General features: G+C 33.4%; 1 protein-coding gene across 1 annotated transcript; it reads right to left on the minus strand.

The window, feature by feature from the left end:
• Positions 1 to 326: 326 nt before the first annotated feature.
• On the minus strand, positions 327 to 11,083 carry LOC104091404 (histone deacetylase 5). Its single transcript, XM_009596731.4, has 14 exons — positions 10,841 to 11,083; positions 10,557 to 10,758; positions 9,951 to 10,097; positions 9,731 to 9,843; positions 9,212 to 9,423; positions 5,224 to 5,288; positions 4,855 to 5,025; positions 4,567 to 4,653; positions 3,458 to 3,575; positions 3,241 to 3,362; positions 2,483 to 2,676; positions 2,203 to 2,332; positions 828 to 892; positions 327 to 731 (listed from the first exon to the last, which is right to left on the minus strand). The coding sequence occupies exons 1-14, from the start codon at positions 10,984 to 10,986 to the stop codon at positions 566 to 568; spliced, it is 1,938 nt and encodes a 645-aa protein (XP_009595026.3). The 5' UTR covers positions 10,987 to 11,083; the 3' UTR covers positions 327 to 565.
• Between the last annotated feature and the right edge of the window lie 5,987 nt (positions 11,084 to 17,070).

The following is a 17,070-nucleotide window of genomic DNA, read 5'->3' on the forward strand; positions in this document are numbered from 1 at the left end:
TTGATAATTTAACTCGATCAGCTTTTAAAGTTGATTTAACTGCTGGCATTGTAGAAGTTTTTGAGAAGGGCTTTAGTTCAATCTCTATTGCCTAAACGATGGCCAATTTCAACCTTTAATGACTCGAGAACGAAAAGATATCAGTACAACTATTCCATAATAGAATACCAATCACGGCCGTGTTTACCACCTGCATTTGCAAAGTTTATAAACCACAAATATCGCCATCTGCTTCTGACTAGCAACATCAATGGACGTGACCAAATAATCATTCATAAGTTTGTACTTTACAACACTAAGCCAAAACACTGTAACGAGCAAGAAAGTAGAGGGTCGTAGAGAACAATTTACATAGGCAAAAAACTGTCAATCCTACACTCATTTATATACAGGCAAACATCTATGTCAGATGTTATAAGTTATATACACCTGGACTGAAAAAAATGATAGCAGTTGCTTCATCAAAAAATAATGGTACAATAACAGTTCCGGAGCATATGTTGTGAGGCATAGTCACATAATTATCTAGCAGCTAAAGAAACAAGAAGGAAAACGTAGTCACAACTCACAATGCTCTGCTAGCTGCTTCTTGTATGTAAGTGGTGGCTTCCTCTTCCGAGAGCTGCTTTCCTTCTACCAACCCTCTAATCAGATTATTGGCATATTCTTTAGATGGTTTGCACGTAAGTACGTTACCTGATTTGAAGTTATCAATATCTGAGAGTCGGCATCTGATAGAGAAGCAGAAAGGTGCTGGATGAGATTCAATTTCACAATATACATTTTTTTTTAAAAAGAGCATACAAAATAAAAGGCAGCATGCTTACGTCATTGTCAAAATAGGAAGACCATTCTCCTTCCCAAGGTAAAGAACATTATGGTACCAGCCATTCTACATGAGAGTCAAGCAACATCATACCATGAGAAAAACCATCTAGCTCAGAGTTATGTCAAGCAAAGACCAGATGTCTGGGGCAGGGGGTAGGAATAAGACTACTCGAAGAGCATCTTAACTAATTTCTCAAACTGAAAAAAGGTCTCCAGGATAGGAATTTTTCATGATAAGTTGACAACATAGGGTAGAGTTGAAAAGTTGACAATATTGGCATATTCTGTAGCAGCTGACAACATAGGCTAGAGTTGGAAAGACTACATTTTGATGAAAAATCAGCTTCAATATAATTAGGTAAGAGATAAATGAGTGCCCAAAAGATTAGTAAATATTCCTCACTGACTCACAGGTTACCCAAGTAGTTGACTCACAGGTTACCCATGTAGTTGTTCGCTCGGGAATTCTAGTGAGACGAAGAAACAGAATTGTATGCCAAAGCAAAATATAAGCTAATCCAATGAGGCCATATTTGATTGCTTAGATTTGGATGGAAGAAAAAATATTCTGTCCTGCTACTAAGCTTTGTTATGTTTGATGCATGAACGGATAACCATAGTGTAGCCCCAAGATTTTTACATTCTTTTTGACGCAATTCATCTTTTGCTATCAATCAATCAACTACCTCTCAATCCTAAATCAGCTGGGGGTGACAAAATGAGTCCTTTTTCTGCTCTATTGGTTCATTTCATTTCAATAGTAAATAATTTGTTCCGCAAATTCAGGGTTCACTAAATCTCACCCTTATCCCTACATGGTTAACTTGTTAGTACATGTGTAACAGATACCCAGGAGAGCACATCCTCACGAATTCATTACAATGACGCAAACCTACCAGGAGAGGATTCATCAATACTCTTAACTATTTTAGCTAGCCGTCAACCTACCACAATGTTCCTCCTTTATACTTCTTATCCTTCACTGTCAACATAAAATTTTCCATCCATCACACAGGAGTAGTAATTGTTCTATCCCAATACCTAACTGCATTAGCAAACACATCCTAGAAATGGTTATTACTGAACTAATTAGCAGAAAATATACAGTTATATTTATGCTACCATGTTTTTAAGCCAATCTGAATCTTACAGTTTTGAACCATTAGATGCTAACTATTTGAGCCATTAATATGGGGGTGTAGGAATAATAGACAATCTAATGCTTGAATATCTTAAAGGCCCAAGCTAGCACAAAAGATTGAACTTACTGTAGGTATTCCATGCGTTTGAACCAACTCTTTTGCGCTTCATTACAATTACACAGATTGCATCTAAAGAATAACTCATGAGAATAATACAGAGATAATAACACACCTTGACAGCCTCTGCTGAAACACATTTGCTGTTTTCAATAGATTGTAAGTCAGTCATGTCAAACAAAGGGGAGTTCATGTCAAAGTTCGAAACATTCTCTTGAAGTAAAACATCATTAAATTGCTCAAGCCTGTAATAAAGAAAAAAGAAATATTAAGTTATAGTTCTAAATCACCAAGAGCCGACAAAGGTCTTTTTATTAAAAAATGCCAACAAAATGGCGAACTCCTAATTATCACTAAAGGAGAAATCATTGCAGATAAAGGAAGGAATCACATACGTTATCCTATATAGGCACATATAAGCTTTTTCGTCACTGTTGCTTTCAGGGTGAAGAAAAGCAACCCCACCCGGACCCCATGTAGCTGTACGCTCGCGGGCAAAGAACAGACGATGGGGAAAAGTTTTCCATATGATCTCCTTTGGCTTGCGTTTATCCAACGAACCAATACATGGCTTTTGCATGCCTTCCACCTGAAGTCATTTTGTTGTCATGAAATGCAAAAAAGAATGTCGTGTCGAGCTGAAAGCTCAATACTATTTAGGCTTTCTCCAGCATCACTCTCAGGTTAACATTAGACTAGTTTCTTATCTTAAGATGCCTGACTAACTGAGAATCATTATGGTTTTGTGAAATAATTACAACCGACTGTGCAAGCTGCAAACCATTTCAAATTGGTAATATACTTGGCAAACTTTCTACATTATTAATCCTAGTAAGAAATGTTTTTGTATCATCAGTTCTAAATGCACTAGGTAGCTGTTTTTTTTTGTAGAAACATATTTGATAATTTATTCAGAAATTTCTCAAACATTAGAAGAACTTTTGCATTTTTGCTTGCTACTGTAGAATACATGTATTCGGATTTTGCATGAGGTAAGTTTAAAGATCATTCTGAAATTTGGGGAAGGAAGATGAGGTGGAAGTTCAGAAGAAACCAAAAATAAGCTGTTTATTGTGTGTCACGGGTTACTACTCCATGATGCAGAAGATTTATAAAGAAGATAAGCAGTTCAGAGAATGCATGATAGCTATACCTGTCCTCCTGCAATATAGCAAAGGAACCTTGATTGATACATATTTGACCCAAATGTGGCATACCATATATCAATCTTCGAAAGCTCTGCCCTCCAAGTGTGAGAAATTGTGCATGCTTGACCTATGTAAACGCAAAGATCATGAAAAGTCATCTTCATAAATAAAAGAACAACTTCTCGCGAGGTAAACATAATATTAAACTTGTTACGACTGTACCATCATTAACTTTCAGGTCTGAAAATGGTTGTATGATATTCTCAATATCCTTCTCGAGTTCTTGTGATACCGTATGAGGAGTGGTATCGTACTCATCTTCAGAATCAGAGCTAACGACCTGAAATAAAGTAAGAAAATTTACTAAAGTTGATGCAGAAACAAGTTTACTGCATCAATGAGAAGAATCTGAAATGATATTAAAGGTACAAGGAGCAACAAAAGCATAAGTTTTCCGGAGGATTTCATGGTGATACATTGTGATTTTTTTGTATGGATGAAAAGCTCATTTATTTCGGGAAGCATAATAAAGCTTGATAATCCATCCAAAATGTCAATATCTAACTGTCACTCGCACACAAGGCATCCATTGGTTAGTATGTGTGACCTCATACCTTTAAGTCTGCAGAATTCCTTGCCAGCACTAACTCTAGTAACTGAACTACTTATCGGTTAGTTCACACCAAGCAATGAACTTAGGAATCATGGTACCAAAATGATCCCCTGGACTTGCCATCCACGGACATGGCAACCAAAAGTAGAACTTGGCAAAGAGGGTCTTTTACTACTATGATTGCCAAAATGACATTATGTTATCACAACAAAGGAGTTCAATAATTCCAACTGATATCAGCAATTCAAGTTCCATTAATGGAGGGCTCTGCTCAAGGCACACCTATCATGATTTCATTCTAATTGATAGTTTTCATCTCACTCTGTCGGTAATAGAACATTTATGAGACCAGGTGCCTCCTATGAACCTTGAAGCTACAGTATGTGGAGGTTTAAGCAAAGTCTACATCCCATGGCAGACAATTTCTAACGTGCTAAAATATTCTAAACTCAACAGCAGATTACTCAATGCATCACAATATTTTCTCCATCTCTTCTATCTCTTGTTTTTCATTTTAACTATTTTTGATTTTTTTAAAGTTGTTCTTATTTTTATAATGATAACAAATAAAGCAAAAAAGCACATACTTCATGCCTAAATATATGCCTGCTGTCATTGTGTCTTCCACCTTCTAAACACAGGCTCCAACAACTTGTGTAGGAGAAATTGTTCAAGAGAAGGCTATTGATGATACTAAAATAAGAAAAAGAAATCTGACCTGAATGTAAGGAGTTGTCATACTAGTTGTTTTCTCCGTTAATCTCTCTGCAAGTGGTTGCCAAAATGCACTCAACTTGTCACGTACCTGAACGCATTTATGGTGTACAAGGAAAAACTGAGTACACAAGCCTTAAACCGTAAGGCCAAAATGTTACTCCTAATGTGCAGGCAATTTGGCTAACTGACACAAAAATCAGTCTGCAAGATGCTTTATGAATATGAAATAGATAAAAAGAAAAAAAAAGGGAGGAGGCAGGGGAATGGGCTAGGGCAGAAACATCCTTACAGCCTGTATCACTCGCCATGTGGATTCAAATGGATATGCCTCGGAAGATCCAGCAATCGGTTTTTGCTGTAGTAACACTTCAATACAAGCTTGGACAGAATTTGCTATAGACTCCAGATTATATCCACCTTCAAGTGCCATTACAATCTTGCCTCCGGCAAACTCCAACAACTAAAATATGCAAATTAAAAAGGTAAGTATAATTTCTAAATATGTACTTTATAGAAACAAATCACAAGAAAAGGAAAAAACAAGCATATATTCACATGCCATTGGATAAATGCAGGAGGAAAGACATAAATGGAAGAAAAGTAAGAATATCATTAACAAGAAATCAAAGACTACTTGCGACAGTTACTTAGAGCTCACCTTGTGCAACATCACAGAATATCCATATGGACTAACACGACATCCACCAAGAGGATCACCAATAGCTATTCATATCAAAACATTAAAACTGTTAAGACTATGATGCCAATCTGAATAGAAGTTCAACAAATACATGTAACATGTGAGCAAGATTAAAAAGTAATTTAAACTGTTTGTTAGGGAATTTTACTGTGTCTCGTGTCACGGAAGCTATTTCCATTTCAGCCACAATAACCAATGAAAAAAGGTCTTGACAAGAAATCTATTGAAGATTCACAAACTAACACGTGTATGGGAAACCAATCTCCAAAATTTATGCAAAACGAAATGGGATATCTTAACAGATGTACAAGACAGGTTTCTGCATCAATATCGCTAGAATAATCATTTAATACAAATGAAAAAGGGTTAAATATTGAAATAAAAACGAAAAAGGGCTTGTCTGGAAATACAAATAGCAGTAATCACGCCACTTTTTCCCAGTAAGCACATGTTCCTAAGATCCTAATGTTCAATACTCGATAGTATTTGAAAGGCATATTGTATGCAAAACATCAATCATTCCAGTTACAAGGACAAGGCATTATGAACCAGACACATTCAGGCATTATCCTATCTTTATCCCAAAGCTAAACATAAGAATCATCTGTCTTTGAGAAACCAATATTAAATAACAAAGTCAAGAAGATTTTGAGCTATCAAGTTTAGTATGGACAGTTTTTAAGGACACCAGTGATTATACTTGCAGCACTAACTAATTCAAAAAATGAATTATCACTAAAAAGTGGAGTTGATTAATCTCATAGGGCAAGGAAAATGAAGTTTACGTTATATAAAGGGAAGTCCAAGTCATGTTTAATATAAAACATGAAACTACAAATCACGTAAAAGAAAAATAATTTTTTAAAAGTGAAAAAGAAAATTGAAGCAAGCACTGTATCATGCATGCAAGCTGTAAAGCCCCTTGAAATTTTATAATTAATTCGGGTTAATTTTAAGTTTGAGAATACAATTTAACTAAACCCGAGTTATGCAAGATTACATGAATGGAACAACTTATTAGAATGCTCAGGGATAATTATTTTATTGATGGTTGAGTATTGGATTAATGGGAACTAATAAGTCATCAAACTCACTAGAAAAATATTAAGTTACAAAGAAGTGAGTGTTTGGACTAATATTCATGGGAACACTTGGATATGATTTTTATACAATGGGATAAGTGTTGAAGCTATATAGAAACTTAAGGAAATTAAAATAAAAAGTAACGTGATGGTTGGCTAGAAGAGATGCTAAAGCTTTGAATTATAATTTGTCACTAGAGACAAATGATATTTTATATGGAGAACTGAATGCAATATCTTGTACATGAATTGGGGGACAACTTCACAAAAGATTCAAGAAGGAATAATGCTGAAATTATAAAGGAGTGGAATGGGATTGGAAACAGGGAATGATTGGTTGGCCAAACAAAGGAAATTAGGCAAAAGCCTTCAGGTATGCAAAAGTGAGGCAGTGAACTCAGTTGAAAACGCCAAAGTCGGCGTCCCAAAATATGACTGAAAAAGCAGGGACGCGCGCGGTGATCATGCGGCGCGTCCCCTGCAACGTGCTTCGACTGGAGCCTTTAATAGGCATTTCGGGTGAGAGCATTTTATTTATTTTGGTTCAAGTCTTTAAGGTGAGAACTTAATACCCTCTTTGTTAAATTTGGTCCTTTAATTTCATCTCCTAGTACTCCAACTACATGGAATTCATAGATTTTGAAGAATTTCTCAAGAGCATTTCAAGAACACAAGTTTTGAAATTTTAGGGTTTGACAAAGAGGTAATCCCTCCACTTCATTTTTATACGTTATAGTCCATGGACTTAGTAGAGTATATTTATGAAGAAAGATTTATATTTAAGCATCTATTCATGAAATCTTAGAAAGCTAGTCTTGAATTAACAAGTTTGTAGGTAGAGAAGATGAATAGTGTTGGGTTTGTTTGAATGATGTCATTTTGAGCTTCTAATGGAACGACTAGATTCCATAACACGTTTAGTGGATGAATTAGAGTTAAAACCCAAGGATTAACCTTTAAATGGTGAGATAAGGATTTTTGTGAAACTTGAAATTGGACCAAGTGTTAGACACTTAGTTGATTTGGTTTGTATTGTTGCGACGCGTTATTGATATATGTGAGCTCATAAATGTAGATTCTGAATTGTTGACGTCGTTGAGCTTTTGGGTAAGATTTGGAAAGCGACTTGAGGTAAGTTGATTAAAACTTACTCTGCTTGAGGAATTTTCTCTAAACATGTCTTGACTTGGTACATGAGATTGTTCGTAAATATGTATCCGTACTCGTGGGGACCAGCGAGAAAGGATGTCGCCATGTGTTTTTGAGTCGTGTTGCATATGAAGTGGTGCCATGTTGTTTTCAAAATCTTATTTTCAAAAACTTGTTGCAAATGACACTTCAGGCAAACGTTATAAGTTTTATTTAAAACTTATGTTGATGATAAAAGAGATTAAATATTTGAGTTCTATTGTTACCTTTGTTTTATAAAATGAGAAATGTAATATTTCTAAAATCTTTATATTTCGAAGTAGCACTTGTTAAACCTTTAAGGATTGAAATCTCATTTTTTTTTATTGCTTCATATAAAATGAGAAAAGATATTCATTTGATTTGTTCAAACAATTTGGATTGACTATAAACGTCATGATTTGATAAAATAGATACTTTGAGGCTTCTTGGCTATGAATTATTTTTGGAGTATCAAATGTTTTGGGAGTTACTTGTATTCACCAAGATTGGCTTTGAATATATCGTGTTTGTTTTCGTGAAACTACATGTGCCGGTGTAGGCGTAGATGACCACTTTGTGATATGGACTACGGCAGAGCATCCTCCTTGAGAGGATGTTATTTGTGCTATTACTAACATGATTGAGTTGATTCGTACGACACTGCGATGAGACGACCTGAGCAAGTAGGGTATATGATACTTGCCGCTAGGTACATAACCTAGTTGACCTTCTTGTGTCGGTGATGGTATAGTACTCTCGGTGAAAGATAAAAGATGATTTTCTTATGTATAGGCCTAAGGAGCCGAAAGTGATTTCAATGACTTAATAAAGCTGAAATGGTTTTGCATGATTTTATTAGAATCATCGGTTGATATAAGTATTTAAAAAGTTTGTATCATGTTTTACATTTTACTAGTCTTTTTATTTAAAATAATAAAGTATGAACTGGTGTAAGGGTTTATCGCTTTATATAAAGTGTTGGTTGCATATGTTTTATAAAGCCTTGTCCCAGGAACTCGAGTTAGAGAGAGTCTATGACACTTAATGAGTACCATGGTGGCGTACTCAGCCCTCAGGAGCCCCTCTCCAGGGTCTCGCTTTCTTTACATGTTTTCAGGATGACATGTGGCATGTGATGGGCGGATGAGGCTAGGATGACTCTCTTTCCAAGGTATATAGTGAGGCACCATTTCTATTTCGTGGTAGCTGTCGTATCGATCTTACTTTCTTCTGGTTGGGGTTTGTCCCAAGTATTTATTCTATCCTCGTGTCATAGAGATTCCATAGACAATTGTCATAACTTTGGATTATAATTGAGAATTATTCATATTGCATGCATGAAAGAAATATTGACATTTTTATGTATTTTCAATTATTGAAAATGGTGGATTTAAAGATTATGTTTCATGTATGGTCTTAATTATTTAAAATAATTGTGTTTTCTAAAAGGCTTCCGCATGCATCTATTAGGCATATAGATGAGTATTCTTGTACGGGTTGGTCCACTCGGGTTGGGTAGTATGCCGAGTGCCGGTCACGTAGTTTTAGGTCGTGACACAAGCATAATAAAGAATCAACAAATTGGTAGCAAATAAATACCGTAAAATGTTGTAAAAGCCTTAAGAAACGAAAATCAAAACTGAGAGAAAAATGATGAGAAGACCCACGGAGAATAAAATCATGCTCTAGCTAACCTGCATCAAATCCTGCAGAGATCAGGATGATGTCAGGACCAAATTCTTTGGCAACAGGAATCAAGACATGATCCCACACAGCAAGATAGTCTGCATCACCACAGCGGCCATTCTCCCAAGGAACATTTATATTATATCCTGCACCTGGCCCTTCACCAGTCATGACATGTGACCCATCTTCACCACCAGGATAAAAACTTCCAAAATCGTGCCTAAATTTTTTTTTTTTAGAGAGAAAAAAAGAGAGGGACTAATTAAGACCAGCAATGGTACATAATATACACCTTAAGAGACTAAATTCAGCTTTTGTTATATAATCATCTTTATTTACATCCCGAAGCCTTCAAGCGCTAGAGAAATACCATAAAGACTACACAAGGATTCGAAAGGAGAGAATATAGAAGGGTGAAGTTTGAGTCAAAAATCTTTTCTCGAAGCTCTAGATTTTTTCTATCTAGAGTGCCACATTTGAATGGATAAACAAATATGAGTAGCAATTAGGAGATTTCACATGCGTACCTATGCACAGAAAAAAAGAGGATTCGAGGGTCATCCCAGAACATCTTTTGAGTGCCATTTCCATGATGGACATCCCAATCAACAATCAAAATTTTCTTAATCCCCAAATCAGGCTGCAAGGAAATTAACCGTACTACATATAAAATCTTTGAGTTGATTCAGAAAACTGTTCAAAGTTTTGAATCCACCTTATGTTTGATGAACTGAAACAAACTCTTACTCTTTCATCCAAGAGATAACGTGTTGCTATAGCAACATTGTTGTACAAACAAAATCCCATTGGTTCATTTTCTTCAGCATGATGTCCAGGAGGCCTAACAACGGCAAAGGCAGAGTCTAGTTCTCCTTCAGCAACTTTCTCAGCAACCTATGTTATTCATACACACATGATTAAAGCCTTATAATAGTGTCATAGAAGCAGCAAAAGAATCAAGAAAATTAGAGGACTACCAGCAATTGATCATCACATTAAAGCCCGTATAAGAATTGCCCAAAAATTCCGTATTACATTGTCCAAAGAGCATCTAACAGCAGGTGCTTAATCAGTGGCCTTCATTCGAAATTACACTGCCGCAGAAGCGCAAACTAATTTTTTGCATACATTTAATCCCTTTGAAATATATATTAAAAAAGAAGAGCTTTCTGCCAAAAGTGGTTCAAAAATACTAAATGTGGCATTTTTACATTCTTCTGAGAGTTTCTGGCTCTGCCACTGTTCTTTATTAGGAAAAGTTTGTAACTTTCACACCAAACGAAATATTACTCAATAAGAAAAAGAGCAAATAACAATTTCTGATGTATTACCAAAAAAAAAAGGTAACTTTACCTGTATGACAGAACCAGCAGAAAGATAAGCAGCTTCTGAAGAGCCTTCGTTGAAATATATGGAATTAAACTTGGCAGCAATCTTATTTCTTTTTAAACCAATTTTCTTTGAACTTATATTCCTAATCAAGTCAATATGAGCTTTTGTATGAACCAAAGCTATATCTTTATCTTCTGCCTCCTTCCCATTCATAACAATACATCTGAACCAAAAACAAAAAAAACACAATTATCAGTCAATATACACATTAAACAGAACAAAAAGGGAAATGAGCATATTATTACCTCTGATTAATTCCAGAAGATTCTAACTTTTTCCAAATGGAACGAATACGGTTCGGGTTCTCGGGATGATACTGATCGTCTGGATCAAAATGCTTACACATTCGATCATCGTAAATCAGTCCAACTCGTCTAGAGTTGGATGCCATTGAAGAATACTGATGATGACGTGGCACCACAACTCTTGAGCGATGACTTCGACTTCCAGTTTGATTGAAAGTAGAATTTAGTAGTAATGACAGAGCAGACGAAAGGATTTTGGTGTTTTTAAATAATGGGCTCTCTTTCAAGAAAAAAGGACTTGTGGCGTAAAGCCCAGTCTTGAGGCCCATTTATAAAGGGATCGTTTAAAAATTGAAACGCAATGGAGGGAAACTTTGAATATGATGAAAAGCTTATTTACAGGACACCTTTTAGGGAAATATGAAAATGTTTAAGATCTCACTTGATCCTAATTTGACAAATTGATTAGTTAATTGGCGCCTTACTAGAGGGGAAGAGAGGAAAGGTAATAGAAAACTGTCCATTTATAAGTAGCTTATAACAAAAATTGGCCAATTCACAAAATATTACTAATATTAGACAAATGTTACCAACATTAGCAAATTAGCTTTTTGTAGCAAAAAAAAAACGTCAATTTTTTATTTTCTTTTGAATGGGTGTTATTAGAATAGATTGGGTACATCTTAAGATGCTTGCAACTCAGTTTTGGGATGATTTGATAGAGTTTTGAGGTTGTTTGAATTGAAAATTCGAAGTAGAAGATGAACATGAAAAAGAATTATATGTGTATCACATATGTATCATATTTGTATCAAATATGGATTATATGTATATTCATATATACGTGTGTGTGCGATACATGCATGATACATGTTTGATACATGTGTCGCAAAATAATTTTTTGAATTCGATTTTAACTACGAATTTTGATACCAAATCAGTCCAAACCACCTCCAATCTTCTTCAAATTTTGTATATTGACTCATCTATATATTTTCAATGAATTTCAACCACACACATTGGAAAAAGGTCTATTTTTGCTTAGATTTTTTGAATCTCGTATATATATATATATATATATATATATATATATATATATATATATATTTGTATTTCATCACCGTATTTGCTACCCCATCGATGAAATTTTCTCTTGCATCTAATATTGTTGATCATACTTAAAAATATGGAAGGAGATTTTTGTATGTGATTCTCGGAGAGAAAGAACCTTGTTTATATGAGTTTTCAATTTTTATATGTACTTGGCTAGTTTTGGTAAGTCTATGATTAATGGCTAGAGGTTGGTAAGTTATGACTTATTTGGGACATTTATGTAAGATTCCTAAGTAAATAATAAGAACACGGTAAAAAAGGAAAAGAAAAAGAAAAAAAATGTGTGGGGTCCATTTGAAATATTATGAAATAACATAAAAAGAAAGGAAAAAATAGGCAAAGAGTTCAAAGAGAGAATTTAGTCATTTTTATTTTCCTACTACTAATGAGATCGAATGAGAGCTGCCTCGTGGAAAATTTGAGATGCATCCGGATTAGGGGTGTTCAAAATCGAACCGAAATCGAAAATTAAACCGCAAAAGTAGCTTACTGGTATCGGGTTATCGGATAAACGGGTGGTGAACAGATTGAGATTTTTATTATTAACGGCTTATCGGTTTGGGGGCGGATTATTCAATTTTCTTATCGGATAAACCGTTAACCTGTTAAGAATTTTTATATTTATATATTTTTATCCATATGTATATTAAATATTCCTTCCACTTATCCATATGCAATACTTTACCTTGGATACAGTAAGGGCGGGGCTCCATTGTTCTTTTAGGATGTCAAGACAAATACTACCATTACTATTGATGTTTGGACGGAATACTTTGGTTTTGAAGGCAACCTACAAAATGCACAATCCAAAATAAAGTAATGTAGAAAATCCAATCACTAGAAATAGGTGCCTTGAGAGACAACTAAAGAATGACGAAATACGCAAGTAAACTGGTTGTTTGCTGGTATTTACTAGTAACACGAAGGACCAAAATAGGCTTCTATAATACATATTCAAATAGGTCGATAAATCGCTCGATAACTATCCGATAATAGCTAAATTAATACTAATCCGCCCGATATCTTATCGGATGGCTAGTGGATTAATGCATTTAAAAGTCGATAATCGATAAATCGAACCGTTAAGAGTAAATAACCGCCCGATAAGCGGCCCTAATCCGGATACAATGTGGGTCATAAGGGTATTTCTGTAACTCTGATGAAATGGAGCAATGCTATTGGCTGAAAAAAATGATTACCGTAGCTCCCTTAGAAATTTTTGAACAAGTTGACCAATTTACCTTTGCTCCATATCCTACGTGATCCTGACACGCGTAAGGTTCATAACTTATAAATGGGCCTGAAACGTTTCACATGGCTCAATTACGTGAACCAATGAGAATAAATGGGCCTGCTTTTACTGCAAATTCATTTGCACTGTGCCAAACGCCACACATTATCCTAATGTTTTTTAAACCAATAAGAAACAACTTTAAAGAATCCAAAAAAGCAAATGATGCTTTAGACTTTTGGAGATAGTATTTGAGTCAAAATATTACTTAGAAAATGCTATGAGAATAACATGTTATTAAGTTTTATAATACATAGCTACTCATATATGGATCTAAAATTTAAATTTATTGGATTCAAAATTTAAATTTAATAAATTCAATATTTAATATTATTATCGCTAAACTCGTTGTACTTTAGAACTCATAGGTTCATAATTTACTTTTGTTAGACATTTTAGTGAATTAACTAAAAAATCATGATTCGTTTATTCCTTAAAATACTCTTTCACGCGAAAATGCTTGCTTGCTTTTACATGGTTATTATTGTCTTTTCAGCCATTTCAGCCACATTTTTGTACTAAATATGAGCACACGTGCATAACTTGAAAAATATGGGAACTCCCTTTTCAACTACAAGTGAGCCCACCTTAACGTACGTAAATTCTTCTATTCAAATTCAATTAAATTTTTTGTGAATCGCGTACTTTATGTGAAAAACTAAACAAGTTTGCCACTACTACGATTACCACATTTTTCTTTTTGTCAATCATAATTGGAGCTCAAAGAAAAATATAGGATCAGATAAATAATAAACTAGACAAATGAAGAGAATGTTAACATATATATCTCTTCAATCTTTAAGAGATATCAGATTTAATTAGGTTAAACTAGGTACTATTACATACTAGGTTAATTATTTTAAAAAAGAATCATAAAAAAATTATTTTCAAAATATTTACGTGTAAAATAAAAATCTCTTCTTAGTTTTACCATAAAACTAAAAGAAAATTTGGTGTAAATGTACACTATGGATAACCTGTTGTAATGCTTATCTTCTTCATTATTCTAAATCTGTTGGCTAAATTTTCTAAGCATATATATGTGTCCACAGCTATAAAAATATTTCAGTTAAAGTTTAGTAGAAATGATATCATGTAAAGACTTAGGGCTGCTAATAGGCATATAGTTTGTAAATTAACTGAAGGAGACTACACTTAATCAACTAGCACATGATGTCACTTTGTGTTGAAATTATTGGTTTGATTTGTGAAGATTTATCTTTGCATCTACACCATGTTTCCATTAATTTTGCCAATTGCATTTCTTAGTCCATTGCCTAAGTGCATTTCGGTAATTGTGCTTAAAATTTGCTTTTGTTAATTCGATAAATTGATAAGGATAATTAGTTCATATAGAAAATCCCTTCCCTCACCACATTTACTAAGTAGCTTTAAAAGCTTTTCATATTGTACTAGAATATCATTAATTTCATTATGATGATTTTGTAAATGGGAGTTTGATTTATTTTTTGTAACACATGCTTGCCACATTTTGAATTTAAAAAATAAAATTAGAATTTTATGTAAAATGGGAGTAGTTTACAAATATTGGGCCCGTGCTAGCACGGGCCTACCCTCACCTAGTATCTTATATATGTGGCTAGAAGGTTTCATATTTATCTAGGTTATATTAAAAGCACGAAGCGAAATGGCGTTCGATTTTTTTACCCTTCGTAAGTATGTTTTAAGTTTGAATAAAATTGTAATTATATATAAACACTAATAATTTATTTTATTTTTTGAAAAATAAATTCTCGTTAATATCGTAAGCATGTACAAATCATATTGGAGTCTTCTTAACAATCAGTAGTCTCCTACAAATGGTGTCCTATTCAAATTCTTTTTGGTTTATACTTTTTATGTATTTGAAAATGCTTCTATAAAAGGAGTTACATTTCCAAAGTCTTCATAAACTTTGTCGTAGATCGAAGTCGCAGCTGATTCATTCAATCTCCAGCTTTGTATGTTTTCAGGCTCTCTTTTTTTAAGCCAATTTTTTTTCTTTCAGCAACATTGTGTATATAGAAGAAGCAGAACAAAGAATCTGAGTTAGCATTGATTTGTGTATCATGCTATTCACCTTGATTTTTGCAATAACATTTTGAGAGAACTAAGAATAAAGTGATTGATATTTGGTTCTTTTTATTTAGTTGATTTAATACAAATCTTTTTGTTGTCAGCTATATAAGTTGATACTCTTCGAAAAAAGTAAATGATTGGGTGGTGGATTAAATTATCTGCAATTGCATTTATTTGTTTTGCAAATTATATTAATAGGTTATTTTATATCCTTATGCCTTTCATCAGTTAAAGAGGATTCTCTTCTGTTTTTTGTTGTTTCTAAATGTCTATGATTACTTTGGATCCTACCTTAAAGAGTAAGATTATTTAGATTTTTTTTTTGTTTTATATAGCAAAAGCCCAATGGCACTTAAGTCCTTTTGATAAATCTGTGTAAATAAAATGTTTGAATTGGAAAAGGTAAAGAAAAAAATTCATATAAGTGAAAAAAACAAAGGAGAAACTTATTATATTTAACATATTGGGTATCTTTGTTCTATCTTTACTTTTCGATAATAATTTGGGTATAAATATATGATAGTTTGAAATTGTACTCTTAAAATCTTTTATACCAACGTCATAAAGTTGCACTTTTAATGTTGGGCTAAATTTGTTGCAACATATTGATATGGACAATTGTATATTGTACTTTCAAAAGAAATATCATATCAATAATAAATTTTTTTAGTTATGACAGAGCAGCCGAAGCAACATAAAGAAACGTAGACTAAAAACATCGCCTATAAAAATATATTAGGTGGATGCATCAAACATAGCCTTTAGTTATCTCATAAAATAAACCAGCTTTATTTATAAATACAATATACTATACTATACTAAATTATTCATTATTGCAAGTTTAGAAGTATTTTGAATGCACCAACTCGTTCAATGTAATAATATTATTTTGTCATTTAAATAAATATTGTATTTATTATAACGTCTAATGCTATTTTATATAATTTGTTCCTTTTATATATAACTTTTAGTTTATTGACGCGTGCAACACGTGCACTAAAACTAGTAAGTGTAAAAAAGAGTAAATTGGTCTCTAAAGGTGACTTGGTTACCAAGTAAACAGGAAAATTTAGAGAATCTTGAAGAGTTGTACGGGGAGGGGAAATTTGGGAAATTGGTAATACCATATCTTGTTATATCCTGTAATTTTTATTACAGATTATACTCCTTTTCTTGTTTGTATACCCTTTTATTTTTGAACATAAATTTTTTTAATACCATCGTAACTAATGTACACAAGTCTCAAGCATTTTAAATTTATTTGACGATTACAAATTTGAACTGTAATATAATGTTCCTCAATTATTACTTTGTAATATTACTGAAATATATATGGTGCCACGTAAGAAGGAAAAATAAAATAAACAAGTAACACCTATCTATTATTTGAAATAAAAGCAAAAGCATCATATCTAGGTCAAGGGATATGGGTTCACGTGGACTCATGCTTCTATCTTTAAACTATGTATAACAATGTTATATTTTTTTTAAAAAAAATACTTAAATATATGTGCATACACCCATACCAAAGACTCCTATGGTACAATAATTATCGGGTGCACTTTTACAAGTAAAATTGGCGGTTCAAAATCTTACTCCACACGGTCTTGTTTTCGGCACAAAGTATAAATATATATGTGGAATTTACTAAAATTTCAATTTGGACCTATAAATTTAAAAGGAAAAAATTACACTGTATAGCCACTATAAAAATAATAGCCGAAAAAATGTATAAAATTTATATATT

Source organism: Nicotiana tomentosiformis, chromosome 3 (genome assembly GCF_000390325.3).
Source record: "Nicotiana tomentosiformis chromosome 3, ASM39032v3, whole genome shotgun sequence".
Classification (NCBI taxonomy): domain Eukaryota; kingdom Viridiplantae; phylum Streptophyta; class Magnoliopsida; order Solanales; family Solanaceae; genus Nicotiana; species Nicotiana tomentosiformis.

What these genes read in the sequence shown, in the direction of transcription:
- LOC104091404 (XM_009596731.4), bottom strand. Translation starts at nt 10,986, where the DNA reads ATGGCATCCAACTCTAGACGAGTTGGACTGATTTACGATGATCGAATG. An exon ending in CTGCTGGTTCTGTCATACAG is followed by an intron (nt 10,098 to 10,556) that starts GTAAAGTTACCT and finishes TGAATAACATAG; the next exon opens with GTTGCTGAGAAAGTTGCTGA. An exon ending in CATGGCGAGTGATACAGGCT is followed by an intron (nt 4,654 to 4,854) that starts GTAAGGATGTTT and finishes AAATGCGTTCAG; the next exon opens with GTACGTGACAAGTTGAGTGC.